This window comes from Agelaius tricolor, unplaced genomic scaffold (genome assembly GCF_023055355.1).
Source record: "Agelaius tricolor isolate 1412-34295 unplaced genomic scaffold, bAgeTri1.0.p SCAF_17, whole genome shotgun sequence".
NCBI classification, from domain to species: domain Eukaryota; kingdom Metazoa; phylum Chordata; class Aves; order Passeriformes; family Icteridae; genus Agelaius; species Agelaius tricolor.
This window is the reverse complement of record NW_027269277.1, coordinates 15,227,384-15,249,916: the sequence shown is the minus strand read 5'-3', so window position 1 is coordinate 15,249,916 and position 22,533 is coordinate 15,227,384. Positions and strand designations below refer to the sequence as shown.

At 55.4% G+C, this 22,533-nt stretch overlaps 1 protein-coding gene across 9 annotated transcripts in view; it reads right to left on the bottom strand.

Annotated features, from left to right (window-relative positions):
* Positions 1-22,533, bottom strand: part of DLG3 (discs large MAGUK scaffold protein 3) — a 78,402-nt gene that overhangs the window by 24,495 nt on the left and 31,374 nt on the right. For 7 of the 9 annotated variants that reach the window (XM_071442569.1, XM_071442567.1, XM_071442568.1 and 4 more), the window contains 7 exons: positions 13,996-14,049; positions 6,073-6,123; positions 2,834-2,958; positions 2,209-2,378; positions 1,572-1,708; positions 1,117-1,261; positions 682-841 (listed from right to left, as the gene is read on the bottom strand). In XM_071442569.1, the coding sequence (XP_071298670.1) occupies positions 682-841; positions 1,117-1,261; positions 1,572-1,708; positions 2,209-2,378; positions 2,834-2,958; positions 6,073-6,123; positions 13,996-14,049 (842 nt within the window). The remainder of the gene's footprint in view (positions 1-681; positions 842-1,116; positions 1,262-1,571; positions 1,709-2,208; positions 2,379-2,833; positions 2,959-6,072; positions 6,124-13,995; positions 14,050-22,533) is intronic. The other 2 variants (XM_071442573.1, XM_071442575.1) reach the window with 1 other exon arrangement.

Sequence of the window (22,533 nt, the reverse complement as noted above, 5' to 3'; positions counted from 1 at the left end):
CAAATGTTGGTCCTTATTAATCAGCCTAAGCCCTACAGTCCTGGCCCTGGGGATAGCACATTCAGAGCACTGGCCCCAAGGCTGTGACAAGAAGAGGGGAAGCTGTAACAATCAGCTAGTAGAACAGGACTTTCCAGGTCTCTCTCTCCCACCCTCAGCTTGAGGCTTTGGAGAAGTTTTATACTGCATTTAGGCTCAGAGCAATGTTTCTTTATTTTCTGGCTTCAGGAAACAAACCTGTTCATTCAGCATAAAGGATTCTACTGGGCCCCACTTGTTTGCAAGGCTGTGCTCCCCCTGGCCCTTCACCCCTGTCCCAGCTCCACCTGGGGACATCCTGGCAGCCTGTGGCACTGCTGGATGGCACCATCAGGGCAGGGAACACCTTGTACTGCAGCTATTGTGAAATAGGCAAGAGAATGAACCTGAAATGCAGTTGTGTAAGGCTTGTGAAGGAGTAGGAGAAGGAATGGAGAGGGAGTGAATGCAGCAAGCCAGAGACTGACACAGCAGGGCTCGACTCAGGGGGTGAGCACAGAGCTCATGATGGGGACCTCAGGCATTGCACTAAATGGCCTTTTGAGGCTCTGCACTGGCAGTGGGGATGACATCCAGCCACCACAGAGGGAAAGTGAGGGAATGAGAGGGAGCATGATGGGGATGCTGCTGCCTGGTGCTCACCTGGTGAAGTCATCATCTCCGATCATGTGCCGAGGGATGGGCGAGTACCGGGACGGAGTCACCTGGGCAGGGAGGGGATAGGCAGGCTTGCTCTCAACACTGCCCAGGTAGCCCAGACTGGAGTTATGGCTTATGTGGTTGTCAGCCAAGGCTGAGAAGGCTGCAGGGGAGGAGAAGGCCATCAGAAGCAGAAATGCATAGAGACTGAGGACACAGAGCCCAGGCCAGCCCTGCTCCCCAGCCCAGCAGGCTGAGGTGCCCCAGCCCCCGTGCCCAGCCCAGCAGGCTGAGGTGCCCCAGCCCTGCTCCCCAGCCCAGCAGGCTGAGGTGCCCCAGCCCCCGTGCCCAGCCCAGCAGGCTGAGGTGCCCCAGCCCTGCTCCCCAGCCCAGCAGGCTGAGGTGCCCCAGCCCCCGTGCCCAGCCAGGCGTACGTACTGCTGGCGTAGTCGGGGGGCGCGTACATGTCGTTGAGGTGGATGTTGCCAGGCTTGGCCACTTTCAGGTACACCATGTCAGAGGTGTTCTTCAGGGCAGCCACGGCCTCCTCGTGCCGCACGTCCTGCAGGTTTGTGTTGTTCACCTGCCAGAGGGAAAGGGCTGGGTGACATGGCTTAGCAGGAGGGCAGGGAGCAGGGCAGCCCTGCGGGAGGGGTTTTCCCCAGGGGAGGTGCCACAGCAGCTCCAGAGGCATTGTCCCATCACCTTGGGTTTGGCCCTCCTGCCTGCAGCCACTACTGAGCCTGCCCTCCCACAGCAACATCCCAGCAGGAGCCCCAGGGAAGAGGGGTGAAGCTGCTGACAGGATGGGTGCTGGGCTTCAGGATCAACACTGCATCACAGTGGAAGCTGTTCAGCCTCTCCTCAGAGCTGGCTGTGGGCACGGGGCTTACCGCAAGCAGCCGGTCCCCGATCTGCAGCCGCCCGTCCTTCTGGGCAGCACCTCCCTCGATGATCTTGGTGATGTAGATGCTGTTGTCCCCAGGGATGTGCTGGTTCCCAATGCCCCCTGCAATGCTGAACCCCAGGCCTGAGGGAGAGTGAGAATGCAGGTAAGGGACAGGCAGACAGTCAGATAGACAGAGACCACAGCCCCTGTGCCTCACTGGGATTCACACCCTGCCCAAACCCAGCAGGCAATGGGCCACCCCAGCCTGGCCACCATGGGTCTGTCCCATACCCTGTGTCCCATAGCACTGTGGGTCTGTCCCATACCCCGTGTCCCACAGCACTGTGGGTCTGTCCCATACCCCGTGTCCCACAGCACTGTGGGTCTGTCCCATACCCCCTGTCCCATAGCACTGTGGGTCTGTCCCATACCCTGTGTCCCACAGCGCTGTGGGACTGTCCCATAGCCCCTGTCCCACAGCATTCCACGCTGCTCAGCCACCCTGCAGCACCCTGCACTGCAGCAGTGCCACCCTGATCCCACATCCCCGCACCTCATGACATCTCACACCGAGGGTCACCCCACACTGTCCTGTGGGGCAGGAGGGCACCCTGGCCCAGCGAGCAGAGCTCAGGGCTCACCTTTGGGTCCCTTCATGAGGTTGACCTCCATGATGGTCTCAGGCGGGGGCTGCCGGCGGCGCACCACGAGCCGCACCACGGGGCCGGCCTCCTTCAGGGCCTCCACAGCTTTGCTGTGCACCACCTCAGACACGTCCACGTCGTTCACCCGCAGCACGCAGTCATTCACCCTGTGGGCACAGCGTGGCCCTGAGCATCCCTGGGGAGTGACCAGCCCATGCCACCCTCCTCTGGTCACCCTGTGCCACCCTCCTCCAGCCACCAAATCAGAGCTGCTCAAGCTGGCAGATCACACCTTGCTGGGGTGAGAAAGGGATCCCTCCCAAAGCAGGGAGAGCAGAGCTGGTCCCTATAGTGCAACCCTGATGGAGATGGGAGATAAAAAGGCTGGATCCCTGCCCTAGGCTGTAATGGGATGGGTGGGAGCAGGAGCCTGATACAGGGAGGGGAATAGGGGTGGTAGGGTGGTCCAACGATGGTGGACAACCCTGTCCTGAGGGGATCTGGCTGTGGGAAAGAGACATATGGAGGCCAAGGACCATATTGGGAAAAGAGATTAGGCCTTAGAGGGTCCATGCAGAGATCCTGGGTGACCCCCTGGCTGCTCCCCCAGCCCTGTACTCACCCTAGACGGCCATCCATGGCTGCTGCTCCCCCGGGGATGATCTTGGTGATGAAGATGCCTGGGTCATCTGGAACATGGGGGTTGTCAATGCCTCCCGCTATGCTGAAGCCGAGGCCGGAGTTCCCCTGTGGGAAATCAAACGCTGAGTCCTTCCCCCATGGGCACCTGTTTGCTGCCGGCCCTCCTGAAACGGTTCCCCCCAGCTTTGGGACTGCCTGGGGAGCAGGAGGAGCCCTTGCAGCAGCTCTCCCACCCCGGGGTGCCTGGCTCAGGGGCCTCAGGGATGCTGCTGGAGGAGAGGCTGGCGTTCCTCAGTGCTCGGCGCAGCAGCGTGGAGCACTGAACAGATGGAGGGAGAGTGGGAACCTCCCTCAGCACCGCGTCTCCACGGAGAGACCGAGGCAGGCGGGGAGCTGGGGGAAGAGGAGGTGGTCCTTGGCTGAGAAAACCTCCCCTTGCTGGCTGCTCCCCAGGAGGAGACACCAATGCTGCAGCCTGCACAGAGCAGCGGGGATTGTGCCAGTCACCAGCATCCCACTCCTGCCCCTCTGCACCCTGGGATGTAGCCCTGGCACAAAGCCCAGCTGGGGACCAGCAACGCTGATGACAAAATTTACAGCTTTGCGTGGAGGTGGCTATCAGGATGGAGTGGGCTCTCCAGTTCTGTCTCCTTTTCCTCACAGACATGCTTGTCCTGCCCAGTTCTGCCTGGGGGAATGCAGGGACCACAGCTCATCTCCAGGCCATCCCCCCAGCACCTCAGGATTGAGTGGCTGTGGCCCTGTGCCACATCTCCCACTTGCAGGATCCTCATTAGTGACACACTCACAGGCGCTGCTTCCAGATCCATGCTTGATGCAAGTGGACAATTCCTGCCTTTTTTGCTCTGCCTTGAAAATCAGATGGCTTCTTGCCTTGTTTCCTCATGTGGAAGAGCTGACACTTAGTCACAGACAGTTGTGCCTGCCTCTCTCTTACACGAGTGGGCTCAGGCCAAGCTCTCCTGGCTGCCCATGGCCCCAGTGCTCCGTGGGGGATGAGGGGGTGCTCTGCTCTTCCAGGGGACCTGTGGCTGAGAGGGCCACACTGGAACTCCATCTCCCCAGGATAATTTAGCACCAACAGCCAGCTGGGGCTTGCACTTCTCCCCAGCAATTTTGCCCCAGCATCAGCTCCTGCAGGGATGCAGAGCTGGCTTGGTGACACTCGTGACATAGCACCAGGAGCCACCAATGCCTGTCACTGTGCAGCACTCCTGGATGCTCCCTGGCCAGCTGGGATTTGGCTGGCATGTGACACAGAGGCATTCAACAGTAAAGGGTCTAGGCTGCTCTCTTTCCTCTGGGCTGGGTTCTGATTACCCTGTTCCTAGCTCAAAAAAGCTCTTTGCTGTCACAGAGACCAAGCCAGGCTGCACCAAGGGAGGTGAGATTGCAAAATAATCTCCAGCCTTTAGTTGTGCCTGTCTATGGAAGGTCCTTGGTTAGCTACAAAACCTGGAAATTATCTGGGAGGTGTTAATTTTTATTCTCATAAACCTCAAAAAGGAGTTCAAGGAATTTCTTAGCTGATGCCAGGCCAGTTCCTGATGTGGACACATGTGGTGGGTAAACACAAAGCCATGTCCCTCTGCAGATTGTGTTTCTGCTATTATTGCCCCCAAAATGCTGCTGCATTTATGCTTGTCCTTACAGCAAAGACAAGGATTAATAACAGTGACTGACCAGCGATTTTGGGGTACACTGAGGTCAATTCTGGAAGCCAAACACCCCAGCAAGGGGACAGCCTCCCCTGCAGGCACCAGGGTGCTTCTCCTGCATTAAGACAGGATTGCTGGGTCCCACCAGGGACCAGGTGAAGGGGAAGGACCTGGGTATGGTCCATGCTGGCCCAGGCTCTAAGCAGTGAGAGTCCCTCATGATTCCTTGCTGTTGGAGAACGAATTGATGCTTGGGGCTTTGAAATGAGGGCATCAATGAGTGTTGCCTCTCTGTGTGGTCCTGCCAGCTCTTTCCCTGTTCCCACTATGGGCTGAGGACAGAGGATGCTCTGAATCCCTGAGACAAGGCTCCTGCCCGTGACTTGGGCCCAGAGCAAGAAGCACTTAGCCCAAAAAGGAAGGAACCTCTGGGCTGGTTTCGTCAGGCACGCCGGGGAAGCGGTGGGTGAGGCGGCAGCCCCAGATAACCTTCCGTCCACCCACCTCTGTGATGCAGAGCCAAGGGAAGGAGGGAGATGACTAAAGGCACAGAGGAACAGAATAATGAGCACTGCCTCTTCCCCTGCAATGCCGGCCACGCGGCGAGGCTGAGCCGCCAGCACGGCACCGGGGGGAGGCAAGGGGGCTGTGGGGAGACAAGGGGGCTGTGGGGAGGGAAGGTGAGCTGTGGGGAGGGAAGGTATGCTGTGGAGAGGTAGGGTGTGCTGTGAGAAGGCAAAGTGAGCTGTGGGGAGGGAAGGTGAGCTGTGGGGAGAGCGGGCAGCCTCCCACCACAGCCACTCCCAGCCAGCAGGGCTGTGCCTGTCTCTCTGAGTAAACCCCGGGCCAGCTTTTCCTGCTCCCTCTCCATCCCTCCTCCCCTGCTGCTTCCTGGGCAACAGAAAGCCCTTGGTGCCCTGTGTGGTGCTGGCTTACCCCTGAATAAACCCCACACACGGGGGGAGCTGATTCTAGCCACGGCTGGCGTGGCACGTGCCATCACCTCTGTGTTGCCAACAAAGATAAGGCTTGAGCAGGAGCTTCCTCTATTGTGGTTTGTTTTACTAAATAACCTGTTCTTGCAGCTTAGCATCCCGAGGCTGTGTGCCCTAGAGTGACAGGGAGCCTGGGGGCAGGGTGGCTTTGGTCCCTGTGCCCAGTTGTGGGGGGCACTCACCTGTGTCTGCCTAAGCAGAGCTCCCCACACCTCTATTTTCTGACAAAGGCAACGACAAAGAGCCCCCCCAAGCTCTGCACTGATGAGTTTGTGGGGGTGAGGGTGTGAAAGAGGGAGGCAAAGGAGAAGCCTTCCTCCCTCCCTTCTGGAGGGGCGTGCAGGGGCAGAGGGGAGCAGCAAGCCCACCCTGGTGGGAGCCAGGCTGGCAAAGCAGGTGTAGCACCCTGAAAGGCTCCAGAGAGAGCGGGGGGCAGAGACCAGGCTCTCCCTATGGGCTGTGCAGGGATGTGTGGGGGGCAGCAGTGCCGGGGGTGGGCGAGGGGGAGGAGGGAGGCTGCTGGTGGGTGGGTGAGCAGTACTTACCCTTTCCAAGACAATCTCTTCATACTTGAACATCCCATCACTGCCATTCATCTGGAGAGAGGGAGACAGCGTGTTACGACTCTCTGCTGCTCCTGGGGGAATTTGTTTTTCCTCTCTGGTAGCTGAACATGAAGAATCCAACCTAAAAGCTGCACCATCACCGCTGAAAAAGCCTTAAATGCAACTGCTTGAGCCTGCCCTGGAATTAAACCATGTGCTGCTTTTCTCTCTGGGCATGAGCCAAAGCCCACTGACTTTAATGCACTTCTGTGCAAAGCCTTTATTCTCCCAGCTCATTTCTCCAGCCATGAAAAGGAACACAACCGAAGGCACAAAAAGAAATAACACCTTTGTTACGCAGCGTATAATTAACCTCAGGAATTCACTGCTTGAGAAAGGCAAGAGAGGGGGTCGGTCCATTTAAAGGGAAAAAAATGTCTGTACATAATAACATAATAAACACCTTTAGCAGCTTATATTTTTTAAATCTCTTAGTAGCATGACTGTATTAACAGGAAATTCAGGATAATTTATTCTACGAAATTAGCTGGGTGCAAAGGAAACAAGGTGTGAGAGAGAGGGGCACAGTAAGAGGTGAAAACATTGTGATGCCCTTCTGTACAAAAATGGTGTAGCCTGTCAGTGCTGTACACCACACTGATCCCCACGCTCAAAAGTCTCCCATACCCCAAGTATCAAAGCAGAGCTCTTGGAAACAGAATGAATAGAAACAAAAAGGGATGCAATTGTAGGCTGTAAAATGGTAAATATAGACTCAAAAAAAAAAAAAAAATCCATTCTCCACATAATCAACAGTGCACAGGAAAAATGTAGCAGTTTCACTCCAGATCATCAGGATCAGTCCAGAAACAGCTGCCAAGGTCTAAAATTTAGCAAGATTTGCGATGCAATTGGCTACTGAAACATCCAACACTTAACAGCAACAGTTTCAAAGAAAACTGAGTTGGAAGGGAACTCAGAGGGTCATGGAGTCCAACTGCTGGCCCTGCACAGTCCCCCCAGCAATCCCACCATGGGCCTGAGAGTGATGTCCAAATGCTCCTGGAGCCTGGCAGCCTTGGGGCTGTGACCAATCCCTGGGGAGCCTGGGCAGTGTCCCAGCACCCTCTGTGTGAGAAACCTTGTCCCAATGTGCAGCCTAAACCTGCCCTGACACAGCTGTATGCCCTTCCCTCAGGTCCTGTCCCTGAGCACCCGAGAGAGGAGATCAGTGTCTGCTCCTCTGATTCCCCTCACGGGGAAGCTGCAGACTGGTGAGCTCTGTCCTCAGTCTCCTCCAGGCTGAATGAGCCAGGTCACCTCACCCTTTCCTCATATGGCCTCCTCTAGACCCTTCACAACCTTTGCAGCCTCCTTTGGATGCTCTCTAACAGCTTTAAATCCTTTTATTGTGGCCCCAGGACTGGAGGTGAGGCTGCCCCAGTGGGAGCAGAGCCAGACAATCCTCCCTTGGCCATCAGGTGATGCTGTCCCTGCTGCACCCCAGACCAAGGCTGGCCTTTTTGGCTACCAGGGCACACTGTTGACTCACATTTATTTTGGAGGGGACTGAACCTCATAATTTGAGTCATTCTGGGGAGCAAGGGATGGAACATGGGCAGTTCTGTATGGCAGGGCAGAGGCAGTGGAACCTGCACTCAGCAGGCAAACCCCTCTCTCAGTGTGCAGCCCTGCCTCTGCCTGTGGCCTCTGGACAACATGCAGGGCTCCTCACCTGGATTTTACATCCACCATTAACTCATAGATCATATGGAGCCACTTTCTGTATATGCTCTGTATCCCAAACTGGAGCTGACATGCCTTTGTTTTGGACACAGTTCTCCTCATGAGGCACCAGCATGCTGGCTGTGTCCTGCTTTCCGAGCTCCTTGCTATCTGCACAGCCCTGCCATGCTCCACAGCCCCAGAGTGCTGGAGCATTCCATGGAGGGGACTGCAGCATCATTTATGCTAAAGCCTTCATCTGACACCACAGAAGAAAACCCAGCGAGGCTGGGTGAGGCTCTATTGATAGGTAGGAAGAGGAAAGAGGAGTTTTTCTAGGTGGCAACAATCAGAGGCCCAGGCAGAGGAGCAGTGCTGCAGGACAGGACCTGGGATAGGGCTGTGCCCCCTGTGACACACACACACCCTTATCCCCTGCCCTGGGATGCCAAAGCAATCCCACACCCTGTATTGCACACCAGGGATGAGGCTGGGCAAAGAGATGGGAATGAGGGTCCAGGCAACACAGGCTGAGTGTGTTGTCCCTCCTTGGATGTGCCCTGTGCCTGGTGCCTCTCAGCCATGGGAAGATTTCAGGGGACAGTTCAGGGTTGGGACATCAGACACTCCAACAGCAGGATGCTCAGATCCTCCCAGCGCATTGGGAAGGGCTTTGGCCAGCTCTTACAGGAGGACCCTGCAGCAGAAAAGCACCAGAAGTGGTGGGGTTAACCCACAGCAGGATCCCAGCCAGCCTCAGAGGCTCAGGGACACATGGTCAGTGCCACTTCTGACACAGTGCTGTGCTCCTGTGGGCAGAGGGGCATTGCTTCCCTTGCCACGGGTTCCCCCTCAGGCATGGGATGCTTTTCCTCCCCTCATCTTCCCATACTGACTAATCCCAAGTGCAGCCTGCTCGCTGGCCTCTGCCATCCTCAGAGCCTCCCTGGGCACAGCCTCCCTCAGCACAGACCCCATCCCATCCCATCCCATCCCATCCCATCCCATCCCAGCCCTCTCTGCAGTTGCTATCCCGGTGCGTGGGGTGCCTCTCCCCGGCTTTCCAGCAGCTCAGATTCCTGGCACCCTTTGCTACTACACACATTGTCCTCTGTGCTTTGGCACTCAGCACAGTTGCCACACAGGCAGCCATATGCACACCCACGGGCGCAGGGAACAGCGTACACATCCCTGCAGGATGGGATCTGCAGAGAGCTCTGACAATCTGGGAGCCATGGGCAGAGCCAGCGGGAGCGGCCGCTGCCAGCGGCACCGGGGCTGCACCGAGAGCCCCAAACAGACACCAAGGGCCCCAAACAGACACTGAGAGCCCCAAACAGACACCAAGGGCCCCAAACAGACACCAAGGGCCCCAAACAGACACCAAGGGCCCCAAACAGACACCGAGAGCCCCAAACAGACACCGAGAGCCAGGCACAGAGCCTGGGGTGCACCGAGAGGCTCATACAGACCCTGTCACACATCCGAGCTGCACTGAGAGCCTGGCACAGACACAGAGAGCCCAGCACAGAGCCTGTCACACACCGGGGCTGCCAGGCAGCTGAGCTGGGATAGCCCCACTCCTGGGCTGCCAATGCTGAGCACTGCTCTGCACTGCTCCCAGAGAACCAGTGGTGCGTGTGCTTGCTTGGTGCAGTGTCTGCTGGGGTCAGCCAGGCCTGACCGTGAAGTTTTAGCACTGGTTGTGTTTTCAAAATTCATGCAATGGAATGCCAGTTAATTGTATAAGGAAGGCAAATGAAGAACTTAATATATACCATGTAACCAAGGGAACAAGCCAACAAAGCGAACGTTCCAGCGTCGGAAAATCAAATACCAGTCACTCACTGATGGCAAAAACCTCTCCATGATACCACCAGAGCTGCCAGGACCTGGCTCTGCCACAGACTGATCCCCCTGTCCTTTGCCAGTGCCCTATGCTCCTCCCCAGATCCTGTTTGGGGCCATCTCCAGGGGGAAGATGCCTGGGTGGGAAGATGCACCACACCCTGCTCTGCTCGTGTAACACCTGCAGAGCTCACAGCAGTGTCAGGGGCCAATTAGCTGTTCCCAGCATATCCTGATCCAAAGCATCACCTGGTTTCTCATGGAAAAGGGTATGGGTATTTTTTTCCAGGCCCTTCCTGTGCAACAAGCCCACCTGAGGGCTCAGGAAGAGGCGCCTTTGCTGGCCCTGTCCTCCTTTGAGCAGGAGGGAATAGTTACCGATGACGGCGTTTAGCTCATCAACAGAAGGCTGCAGAGCGAACACTCATCTGATAAACAGAAGAGCACACACCTTCCAGAGCTACTGCAAGCTGTCTGCAGGCTCTGCTGGCCAACACCGCCACAGCCCACGTGGAACACCCCTTGGAATTTGCTGGAGAGTAAGGATTTGAGGTGGGTTTTTTGGGTTGGGGGTGGTTGGCTGGTTTTTGTGGTTTTGCTTGTTGGTTTGTTTTTTAAATAAAAAAGAAGGCCTGATTCATAAGGCAAAGATCAGGTTCCTCAAATGCAACCCAGATAGGCAACCAGGCTGCAAGAGCAAATCCCCTGCAGGAAGGATAACACTGCTCACAATCCCTTTTGGAGCAAGGTCCTGCCCATATCCTGTGCTTGGGACATGAGCACTGGGACCTGCTGGTGGAGCAGCTGTTTATTGAGATAATGGAGAGGGTCTGAAGGCTGCAGAGCCAGCCCCTGGTTGTGCCAGCCAGTCCTGGGTGTGGAGGGCACCTGGCAATGCCCCACAGCTGCCCCAGCACGGGGAAAGGGGAGCAGTGCAGTGCCAGGGCAGCGGGTGCCATGGGCACCTCTCTGCTGGCACAGGCACCACCAGTGCTGGCACAGGAGAGCTCTCCCTGCCTGCACATGGCAGGGGCCCAGGGAAAATAGGTCAAGAGCTGCCTCCCTTCACCTGCCCGTGTCCATGTGTCCTGTGGCAGCACTGACACCTGCTGACTTGCCTCCAGCTCCCCCCTGGCCTCAACCCCCTCGTGTGCAGAGCCCACAGTGCTGGGCTCGTGCACAGAGTGCATAAATGCCCTGCTTGTGGTCAGCCTTTGCCAGGGGACCAACCTGCTGAGCTTGGGCAGAGCGAAGGGTTTGCAGCCCTACAACAGCACAGCCACACTGCCTGTGGAACTGGCACTGGGATGTGCCCAGCCAGCACTTGGGCCAAGGTCTGAGGGACCCACTGCCTGAAATCAGGCCTGGAAAGCACCTGCCTGCCTCACACCTGGATCTAGAGCAACTGAAGGGGATTGCACCTCATTGCTGGGCAATGAGGCACCAAATGAAGCTCCAAGGAAACCTGAAAACCTTCAACTGAAAACCTGACTCTGAAACCTTCAACTCCTCAAGGGCTTTGGAGTGACTTTCCCTGTTCTTTTTGGAAATACCTAGCAGCAAGAAGTTGTTTTAGCTTCAGAGAGGCAGCTCTGAAATGCAGAGATCTCATCTGCCATGAAATTCTGTTTCCAATTCTTCATCTCCACTTTATGGACATGCTGGGCAAAATACACCAAGATATGAAACTGTGAGCATGGGTGATGCCCTCCAGCACTCTCCTTAAAATCATCAAGGGATGATTTTAATACTGCAGGCATTTTATAATGGGTTATTTGGATTTTTACACCCTGGGGGTGCTGGGGTCTGCTCAAGCCACACACTGAGCCCCAGTCATCCCAGTGCTGCAGCCCCCACCTTAGAGTGCTGCTGGTGCTGCATGCTCCTGGGGATGGAAGTGGGTGGATGGGGACATTGAAATGCAGAACAGACTTCTTGATAAACAGTCAGGGCCAAATCAAGCCCAACAGCCAGTCCAATGCAATCAATGGAACTAGAACAGGAAGGAACTAGACTACTTCCATCTGTTTATCATTAAGGAAAGCAATGAATAGTTAAGTAATTAAAGACTGGAAGATGTGACTTTAACCCTTCCAAATACATACTGTACCAATGGGCTTTGTAAAAAAATCCTATGCTTCCAGATTTGGCATTTTGGTGTTTGCAGCAAGCTCCTGGTGTGGCTCCTTTGCTGACCTGGGAAACTGCTGAGGTTTTGGGCAGTTGTTTTCTCTGAAGCCTGAGGAATCCAGCACCCCAGAGAAGGAAAAGATGGAGCAAGGCCTGTTTCCTGGTATAAGGTGAAGTAGAAGGCAAGAGGGTTTCCAGGCTGGATGCTGAGGAATCAAACCGAGCTGTCTCCCCTGTTCTGGGCACCCAGAGGTGACACACAGCCAGCAGAGTACAGCTAAACCTGGTGGCCCTTCTGACCCCTGCAGGACAGCTGCTCCCAGCATGTTCTGCTGAGTTTGGATGGATGGGAGCAGTGACTGTCACCCCAGCACGATGCTGGCATCTGTCTGGGGTGCAGAGCACCCCCTGAAACCCAGCCAAGTGCAGGGAGAAGGGGTGGACAGGGATCTGGAGGTGGAGGGAGAGGGAGGGATGTGAAGTTGATGAGCTGGAGCACAGAGAAGGAGCCAGGAGGGCAGGAGTGCACTGCACTGGAAGGAGTTGCTGCTGCCCCACATGAGGGCTCCCAGAGGTTCCTGGCCTCTGCAGGGCTCAGGAACCTGCCTGGGGTGACAGAGCCTGTCCTTGGTCCCTGGGCTCACCTCTCACTGCCCTTGGGCACATGGGCAGGGAGGAGGGATGGGCATGGATGGAGGGTGGCACAGGATGCAGTGCTGGTGCCTGCAATGATGAGTGGGCAATGTTCCTCCAGAGGTGTGACATTTTGTACTCAGGGAGGGTACAAAATGGATGTGAAAGCAGACTTTCCATCCAGGAATACCTCCCTGCCCTGCCCTGCTCACAGCACACTTCTCTCTTGCTCTGCTCCAGAGTGATGGTGGTCCCTTCCCTCCAGGAGACACTGCCCTTTCCCCAGCTGCCTGCAGAACAGCCAGGAGAGTGCAGACAGGGAGCTGCAATGTGGCACTGCCCTGCAAGGTGCCCAGCACAGTGACAGAACCTCCAACCCACAACCCCCTGCCATGCCATGTGTCTGGGGAAGGGAACCTTTGGGGACAGCAGCTCCCCTCTGCCATTCATACAAGGCTGCTGGACTCAGGACCAGCATGCTGAGAGATGCAGAACTGCCTTCCTCCCCAGTCAGGTGGCTTTAATTCAGGCCTAATTAAACCATGCAGCCGGGGCTGGAAAGGTCTCAGCCAGGCTCTCCTTCTTTTCTGTAGCTCTTCTCAACCAGCCCAGTGCAGCTCTGATGTGCACTGACCCCACCACAGGCTGTGGGCTGAGATCTGCAGATTTCTGCAGGGGAAATTCAACCCCCAGAAGTCACCTGTGGCAAATTCACCTGTGGCCCACTACCCTGACTCCAAAGATGGACTCACCCCAGCTCTGAGCCCTGGTGCTGCTCCACTGCTGTGGAAGGCAGCTGCAGTTTGATGCATCAGGAGCAAACCTGATGCAAAGCACCCAGCCCTGGCAAAGCTGTTAGCTGGGCTCCTTTGGGCAAAGAAGGGAAGCACCCCACAAGCACAGAGCCAGTGCTGCTGGCCAGACACCCATGCTGGCTACCCTGCTCCCTTCATCTGCCCTGCAGGAACGAGTTACAAATGTTCTGGGGATGGATGCAGACAGGAGGCAAACCCTGTCTGCAACAAACTGAGGAGGATTATCTTATACTACACCACTACTACACGGTGCCAAATGCTGCAAACACACTCACCAAGCACTGCTCAGCTGCTGGCAGCCTTCAGTGGGAGAGGAGCAGCACCTGGTGGGCCCTGCTGCCCTGAGGACTGGTGAGGGAGATGCCAGCAAGCACCCAGAGAGCTCTGCACCCCTCCTGAGGTTGCCTAAGAAGGCTGAGGCAGTGCAGGAAGAGCCTCTCAACCCCCCAGTGTGAGAGGCAGAGGAAATGGCTGTATGATTAACCCTGAGCACAACCAGCCTGGATCCCCAGCTCCTCTGCTGAGGCCTTTTGCCTTGTACCTGCCTGTGCTGGAGCCCCAGCACCGCCTGCTGCCGGCCTTGGTTCTGTGCTCTGTCACCCAGCCCCAGGGAGGTTTGGGGTGGGCTGAGCTGTGGGGACATGGCGTGGGTATCAGGATCTGCTGCTGCCTTACCAAGGCCTCCTTGAGCTGGGAAAGTCTTTCCTGCATTGCTGAGCAGGGAAAATGCAGCACTTGATCAAAGGAAGCAAAACGAAACCGGGAGACTTACAGAGAGCCCTTGTTCCAGCGAGTCAGTGTTCACCATAATGGGAGCGGGGTTGGCCTGTGAGGAGACAAAAGGGGGATGTCACCAAGCTGAGCCATGGACCCAGCCCTTGTGGTGCACTGCCTCTCCCCTGGCCATGCCATCACGGACCCTCCAGGCCAGGCAGCACTGGGAGATTCGGGAAGGGCTCTGTTTGTCCCTCCTGCAGGTGTCCAATAGCCCTGGGACAGGAGCAGGGCCACAGCACAGCTCTGGGCATCAGTCCTGTCCTCAGAGCTGGTGTGTCCCAAACACCCCATGGCCTTGGCTGCTGGGAGGGACATAGGGAAGACTGAAAATTCTTTCAAGCCTGTGTCAGACTCCCAAAATTTACGTGAATTTCACATTAGTGAGAGGTTAGGAGATATGAGGAGTAGGGAAAGAAGCCTTTCTGGGGGAGGCATTTACTGCCAGCACACCAAGCACTTTCCAACAGCTGCTGTTCCTCCTAAGCACAGGGCCACCTGTGACAGCAGGTGACAGCATTTGGGAGAGGTGACAGCATTTGGTCCCTTATCCTCATTACTGCTGTGCTCGGCAGCCTCGGCCCATCCTGACAGCAGCACACGCATCCTCCTGTCCTGAAGGGCTCCCCGTGACCCCCTCTCCGGGTCCCTGCCCCTGGGCTGCCTCTGCCTCGGCTCGCTGCACATGGCAGGGCAGACACAGCGGAGGGCAGCGGGGCAGGCACGGAGAGAGGGAGGGCGGAGAAAGGGATGGGCGAGGGTGCAGCACCGTGGGTTGGGTGGGGCGGGATGGGACGGGACGGGATGGCTGGAGATTAGGGAACGCCGAAGGAGGGACAGGACAGAACGCCCAGAGGGATGGGGCGGCCGGAGGAGAGACGGGACGGGACTGGGAGGGGACTGGGAGGGACGGGACGGGACGGGACGGGGAAGGACGGGGAGGGACGGGGAGGGAAGGGACGGGACAGGACTGGGAAGGACGGGACGGGGAAGGACGGGACAGGACTGGGAAGGACGGGACGGGGAAGGACGGGACGGGAAGGGACGGGACGGTCGGAGAAACCGGGGTGGGACGGGATGGGACGGGACGGTCGGAGGAACCGGGGTGGGACGGGACGGGACGGACGGCCGGCGGTCAGGGACGAGGGCGGCCGGAGAGGACCGAGGGCTGCCGGCTGGAGGCACGGAACGGAACGGAACGGGGGCCCGGAGGAGGAGGAGGAGGAGCAGCAGGGCCGGGCCGGTGAGGGGTCCCGCCCCGGAGCTGTCCAGCGCCGCCGCTGCTGAAGGCGGGGGCTGGCGGAGCCTCGCTGGGCGCTGGGGCTGCGGGAGGAGCGGCCGAGGGGAGGCAGATCCCAGCCAAGGCTGGCGTTCCCCGCCGCACACAGCGGAGCAGGGCAGGCCCGGAAGGCCAGCGGGGGCTGGAGCTCGTTTCATCATCGCCGGGCTCGTGAGGAGAAGAGCAGCGGAGGGAGACGGGAACCACCGGGGAGGGGGAGGGAGCCTGCCTGGGGCACCACCAACACCAGCCAGGCAAGGTGTGGGCTGGTGAAACAACTACCAGCCACCACTGTCTGCCCATTAACAGCCTCTGATCTGTGATATTTCCACAGGAACCAGCTGCCTCCTCGTCGCTCTTGTCCGGGTTTGCCCATCCCTGACTGAGAGCAGCCTGTGACTGCCACACCAGCCTCCCCCATACCCCAGCACAGCAGTCCGCACCGGGTCCTGGTTTAGTTGACCCTATTTCTGACTATTCCCTCTCCTCAATTAATGGATGAGAGAGTTAAGGACCAACCAGCCTGTGGTTTAAATCCTGCCCTGGAAGGTTCTGCTCTCATATGGATGGAGCAGGAGGTAGTTAATTTGATTTATTCAGATGCTTTCTGATCTTTCCTGCAGCTGTAACTATTGGTTACAAAACCATAGTTTTTATGGCAATTAATTCTCTAACTCAGGCAAATATGACCACTTGCAAGCACTCCCGCCAAACCCCTCCTCCACACAAAAGAGAATCACAATTTTCAGGTCCAGTGTCTTGGGATCTCCAAGTCCCAGAAGCAATGTTAAACTGGGAATATCCCCTCTCTGGCAGCACACAGTCCTTGTATTTAATCCAGATAATTTGAGAGATAGAATATATTAAACCTGGCAGTGGCTTTTATTAGTCCCCAGTGCAATTCTAGGAAGGGATTCCACATTTCAAGGCAGAAAAGAAGCACTTCTACTGCCAGCAATTAACAACCGGTAACACATCAAGGTTTGAACATCCAGATGCCAGCTCTTATTAGATGAGTTTCCAGGAAGGATGCAGAAGAGGCAGCCTAAGTGAATGTAGCCCATCATGTGCCCCATGATTTATAAAAAGAATTCAACTCCACAAATGATGCTTTGGATCCCTCCCAGGGAGAAGTGCTCTATATAATAATGTTATAGAGGCTTTTGCAGGTCCAGCTTGAGTCCTCCACTGAGCCCCACTGCACTCTTTGTTGAATTAATAATAGCCCAAAAATCACACATCACATTGCCTCTCTCACACAGTGGTGAGCCCTAAGGACATATTTTGTTCAGCCTGCTCCCTGTGCACGAGCATCCTTTGCAGCCATTCCACACTAGTGATTTTTTACATCTCAGAATACTGCTAGGAGCACAATTTCCCACTCAGGCTCCAGATGGGACCCAGGAGATACCCAGTGTGAGTCGCTGCTCTAAAACAAAGTCACACATGGTCGGGAGGAAGTCAGACCAGGAAATCCCCATTCGCTTCCTGCAGCCAGCTATTCCAGCTACTACAGGAAAGGTGTTTGGGCATTAGTGCTGACTTCCACTTGCAAATATTTCAATATTTGCACTTTGCCTGTCCTACTGAAGAGACAGATAAGAACTAAGACTCAGAAATAAGCAGAGCACCTGAAAATAAAAGCTTTTGCTTCCCTCCACCAGTCAGGCAGAGGTACTGAGCAGCTCTGCTAGCCAGGGGAGGAGAGAGACAGTCATAATTTTTTGCTGGGCAGCAGGAATGTGCTGGTGAATTAACCATGCCTTCAATTCTATAGGGAAGGGTAAGTAATTTATGCCCTAAGGAGCAGGGGCTTGCTGCATGCAGGGAGGAGAGGGAACAGGGCTGTGCATTCAGATCACATTCAATGGGGGCTGTCAGATCTCTTCCATCTAAACCCCTTCATCACAATATTATTTACCAAGCCCTGTTTGTGCTTGGAGGGTTTAGAATAGAATACATATCTATATAAATACATACACAAATATAAATATAAATATAAATACATATATAAATATAAATAACTATATATAATATAGTTATTATATATATATAAATAGAAAGAGAAGAGGTCCAAGTCCTACAGTTCTCATTCCATGAGAAGTGGAGTGAGAACTGTAGGACTTGGAGCTGGAGGTGCCCTGAACTCTCTCCATCAAGCAGAGGCCCTTGGTCTCAGGGGCTGGAGGCTGCAGGGACTCAAGGAGGACCTTGGGGAGTGAGGAGGGCACTGCACAGATGCAGAGAGACTGATCTGGGCACAAAGCCAGCGAGGCAGAGGACAGCTGTTGAGAAAATCTGGGCAGCAACAGGAGTCAAAGGAAACCACAGTGAAGGGGGATGAAGTTTGAAGGTCAGAATTCAAGAGCTCTCTGGTCTCACAGGGGCTGAGAGAAGCAGAGCCTTGCATTCACTGAGCTCAGCACAGCAGCCTTGGTGGCAGCCACAGCCCAGGAGCTGATGGAGGGAGCAGCAATCTGCCCCAGGCAGCCCCAGAGAGGGACTGGCTCCCTGTGCAGACCTTCGTGCCTGTTTTGGGCAGCTGCCTCTGTGGTTGAAGCCAGGAGGAGGCTGTGGGTCTGTGTGCAGGGCAGAAGGGATGTCTCCTCCCCTACAGGCTCAGCAGTACCACTGCAGCACATGCAGGGAGCAGCCAGGCAAGCCAGCAGTGCTGGAAAAAAATCTCAGGCACAGGATGTGGCCTTCCAGAACCACCCTTAGATATCCCCTCTGGGTAGTGATCTGAGAGGGACTGCTGCTATCTGGGCTCCAGTTGGGCCCAAAGTGGCAGCCCAGTGACACTAACACAGTCACCTGGGAGCACCACATCTACAGGTAGCACCCCTCACCTCAGTTTTACTGCTGTCATCTGCTGGCACAAAGGTAGGAGCTGCAAACCATGATGATTTTCCAAAACTTCCAAGCAAAAGAAAAGCTGCAATGACATGCAAATGGAGGAGGCTCAGTAGCCTGCTGCTGAGGAGTGGGTCCTGCCCTGTGGCATTTCCCCAGGGACTGCTCTCAGGGCTGGCACACAGGAGCTGGGCAGGGAGACTCTGAACTGAAAGTTCAAGATGATGTCTCCAGAACTGAGATCCCAAAGCTTTTCCAGCTTCACATCCTCCACAGAACCAGCCTGGGGCCAGCCCACAGAGGTCAGGAGATGTGTACCTGCTGGAGGCAAAATGCATGTGCTACAGATGTCCCAGGACAAGGGCAACTGGATTGTGATCACAGATAAACACATTTCCATCTTAACCAGCAGCAGGAACAACAGCAGCCTCCAGAGATGGCAAACAGCAGCCAAACACACAGAGCTGCTCTCTGCAGGAGGGTGGTGTCCCATGAGTGATGCAAGGAGGAATGTGCAGGACACAGTGACTGCTTGAGACACTGGGCTAATGCATGAGAAGCAAAGCACTAATTTAACTCCTTTGTTTCCCCAGACTGGATCAGAGTGAGAATTCAATCTGTCTTTTAATATCCTTTGTTTCATATCATCTGAGGTATAATAGCAGCACTCAGAAGGAAATGGCTCTGAAGATAAGTGAAATTCCATCTTTACATCCCTTTAAAAGCTCTCAGGAGCAGAGGTCACAAGTGGGGAAATGCCCAACAGAATTATCTATTTAGGGCTGACACTGAGCTGCTTGTAGTCCAGCTCCATCTGCTTTGATTTTTTTTAAAGGGTGTTAAAGCATGGAGAAAGCTGTGCATTTCCAGCTCTGAAAGCAGCTGCTCTGTGGCAGGACCCAGCCCTGTTGAATTCTGGCTGTGAACAAGCAGGTACAGGCCCAGGGTGCTGCAGGCAGTGGGGTCAGCTGCAGGATGCCCAGACACCAACAGGATCCTGCTGCTGTGGGGAGTGGGTTTGCACCAAGCTGCTGAATCGATTCCACAGGAAGGAGCTCAGGTCCTGCCTGCACAGCACACACAGAGAGCCCCTGCTCAGCTCTCACCCTGAGAGCACTGACACTCATCTGCTTTGTGCCAGGCTGTGCCCAGATGCTGCCCTTCCCAACACTGGGCTCCTTCCTGCCCCAAGCCAGAGCCCAACACGTGGCTCCCACTGCACCTGAGACAACACAGCTCCTCCACAGCAACCTGAACTTGTGGCCAAGGCCCGACAGAAACCGACTCTTGAGGCTCCCCGAGGCAAGGAGGGGATGAGTCTGGCTCTGCCATTTCTGGAGAGCAGGTGTGTGGAGCAGAGAGGTGCTGGCATCTTCCCTCCAGGTTGCTCCTGACCCCCAGAGACTCCCTTGGTTTTCACGTGGCTGTGCCCAGAGAAGCCACCTCACAGTGCTCCTGTTAGGAGGCAATTCATGGCACACCCCTTCCCAGACTGAAGCCTGCTCCCAGCTGCCCCATGAGATGTAGGCCTTTTCTGACATCTCAAGACCAAATCCATGCTTTGACCTAACCCTTCCATTCTCAAGGGGAGAGGTGCTGGTCCCAGGGCTGGTCCCATCCTCACAGATCCCTGTGCTCATCTCTCTTTTCTTTCCTGGGCTTTACATGGTGGCCAGAGCTGAGGTTGCTTGGAAGCATCAACAGAGCTGGAAACAGGGAAAGGCAGCAAAAGAAAACAGAGGATGGAAAATTTGGAGGCTGAAGAAGTTCTTGGCCAGAGATGAATACCCTTTCCTTTTAACTGGCCTGGATAAAGGAAATCTCTCTGCACTTTTTCTCACCTCCTGCAAGAGCAACCTGTTGGCTGGCATGGTTTGGGCAGGGGAAGGACACAACCCAACAACTGTGCCTGCATGAAGGGCAGTGACAGGCTGAGCCTGGCCCCTGCCCTCCTGCACAGCTCAAAATGTGGCACCAGTGACGTAGGGAAGGATGCTGGGGCTGACTCTGGAGCTTGCAGGTGCCCGCACCCTGTGCCAGTCCCATCCAGCCAGGTGCCAGCTGCTCCCTGTGCTCGGCTCCCAGCCAGCCTGGTGCAAGCAGGAGCAGCCCTTCTCTCCAGGCAGCTCTGGGAGATGTCTGAGCTGGGCTGTTCAGGTGGCATGAGCAGAGCAGGCTCTGGGGCCGTGGCAGCACAGCCCCTGCCCTCGGCACCGCGGCCAGCCGGGAACACGGAACACGGGACTTGAAAGGTCCCTGCTCACAAGGGGCTTTGGCAAAGCCACTGAAGTGCCCCAAGTGTAATGTGAACACAAGCAGCTACTGAAGGTTTAATCTTTGTTTTGGTGCCTTTTTTTTTTTTTTTTTTAAAGAGTAGCTTAAATAGGGACTGGAAAAAGCCTTTACTGGGTAGCACAGGAAGAAAGCTTCCCAAAGAGAAGCTCTGTCGAATATAAGTTTCCATTTAGAAACCATTAAGGCCAGGGTGTTCAAACTTGAAAGTTAGACATCCTGTTCCAGGCTCAGCCCACTAAAATAAGTGACCCAATTTGCAGAGCTTCTGGACTTCAGTAGCTCCTCTTTGACCTGGCAGTACCAAATAAGATTTACTTGATTCCTTTTTGCACAGGAAGAGTTGTTATTATCTGAAAGAGTCACATGCTTTTATCTTCCTCTCAGACAAATACATATGTATAGGGGAAAAAGAGAGAATAAGGAACAGTGTTAAAATAAAGATTTCTTTGGTTCCTGGGATTCAAATATCCTAATTTCTTCTTTTCAGTAAGTTCCAGTGCACACCCAGTTAACAAGTGTTAAGAAACCTGTTTCTGTGGGAAAAAAAAGCAAACCAAGATCCATCAACAGAGATTCAAGAAAAATTCTAGTTAATACAAAGGTGACAAGAAGGTATCCAGGACCTGGTCTGGGGTGCTCTGAAGCACCACATGTTCCCAAAAATAATTGCACCCTCAGAGCAGCTCTTCCGCAAGCCCCATCGAGCGAGCTCTGCAAGTTAAACTGCAAAGTTCATTCCAAATTCAGGTATTCTGAACTTGTTAAACACTGTATTAAAAGTTTTCATCTCTAAGTCCCTGATACATGCTCACAGCATATTGCTGGATTTGCAACGAGGGCCCTTGAGGACTCCCTACAGCATCCCATCTTTGCATGTGTTAAAACCAGCTGTGAGCATTAACACAGCCCACTGCACCCACAGTGCTGGCACAACCTCACAGCAGGGTTTACACCCATCCCTGAATCACAGCTGCCAGGCTGAGCCCCAGGCTCACTGTCCCTCCTGCCTGCAGGTGGGGTTTGGGGTGGCAGAGCCCCCCAGTCCCCTACATGGGCAGGGCAGGACCTGCCCTCCCCTGGCACCCAGAGCCCAGGTCCCCTTGCAGAGCATCCTGCACCGGGCTGTGCACAGCGGGGCCGGTACATCAGCACGGCCCTGATTACTCCTGATTAGTCTTAATGACTTCCCCTCTCTAAATGAGCATTCACAGCTCTGGAAGGAACGGAAGCTTCTCTCCTCCCATAATAGCACAGGACGTGCCGAGGGGCTTACCCGAACAAGGCAACTCTCCAGGAACAGTGACAGCTTCTGCTGCCTCCTCCCACCCTCCCTTGCACCAGGGTACCCGGCTGGGCCTCTGGTACAGCTGTCCCTGGGTTTCCCTCTCATCCAACCCTGCTGTGGGACCCACACCTGAGGATGACCCTGCTGAGTGCCTGGCACTGGTCAGGACTGGGCTCAGGCAGGTCCCAGTGGTGCTGGAAGAGCTGGTGGAAAGCACAGCCATGGGGGCATGGGACATCCCTCCAACAGGAATGACAGCAGTGCTGTCACAGTGGAGGCTGATGGGCTTCCTGCTGCCCCCAGGTTCTTCTCCAGGAGCAACTTCCTCCACACTGCACACACCCCTGCTGAAACATGCCTGTGCTTGGCCTGCACGCCTCACCAATGCACTCACCACCTCCTCCTCCTCCTCCAGCAGGGTGGCAGGGCCACATCCTCCCATTTCTGGCAGGTACTTTGCTCTTCTTCCACATGTTGCATTGATGGGGTCTCTCCCACCTGTGTGGCTTCAGATCCTGCCTCTAGAGCAGCAGCTACATCTCTAGCACAGCCAGTTCAGACACCAGCTCCAGCACCTCTCCCTGTGCAGCTCAGGACCCCAAACCCAGCAGCCAGGCCCAGCTCTGGGGCTGCAGTCTGCACATCTGGGCTGGCTGGCAGGCAGCACTCAGTAATCCAGCTGGAGAGGAGCTAAGCTCAGTCCTTCAACTCACTTCTCTAATTCCAGCATTATCCCTTACTGTATTAAAGGATGAGTCAGAGAAGCCAACAAGGACAAGTGTACAGCCCCTGTCCAAGGGACTCACGTGCCCAAAAAAGGGGGA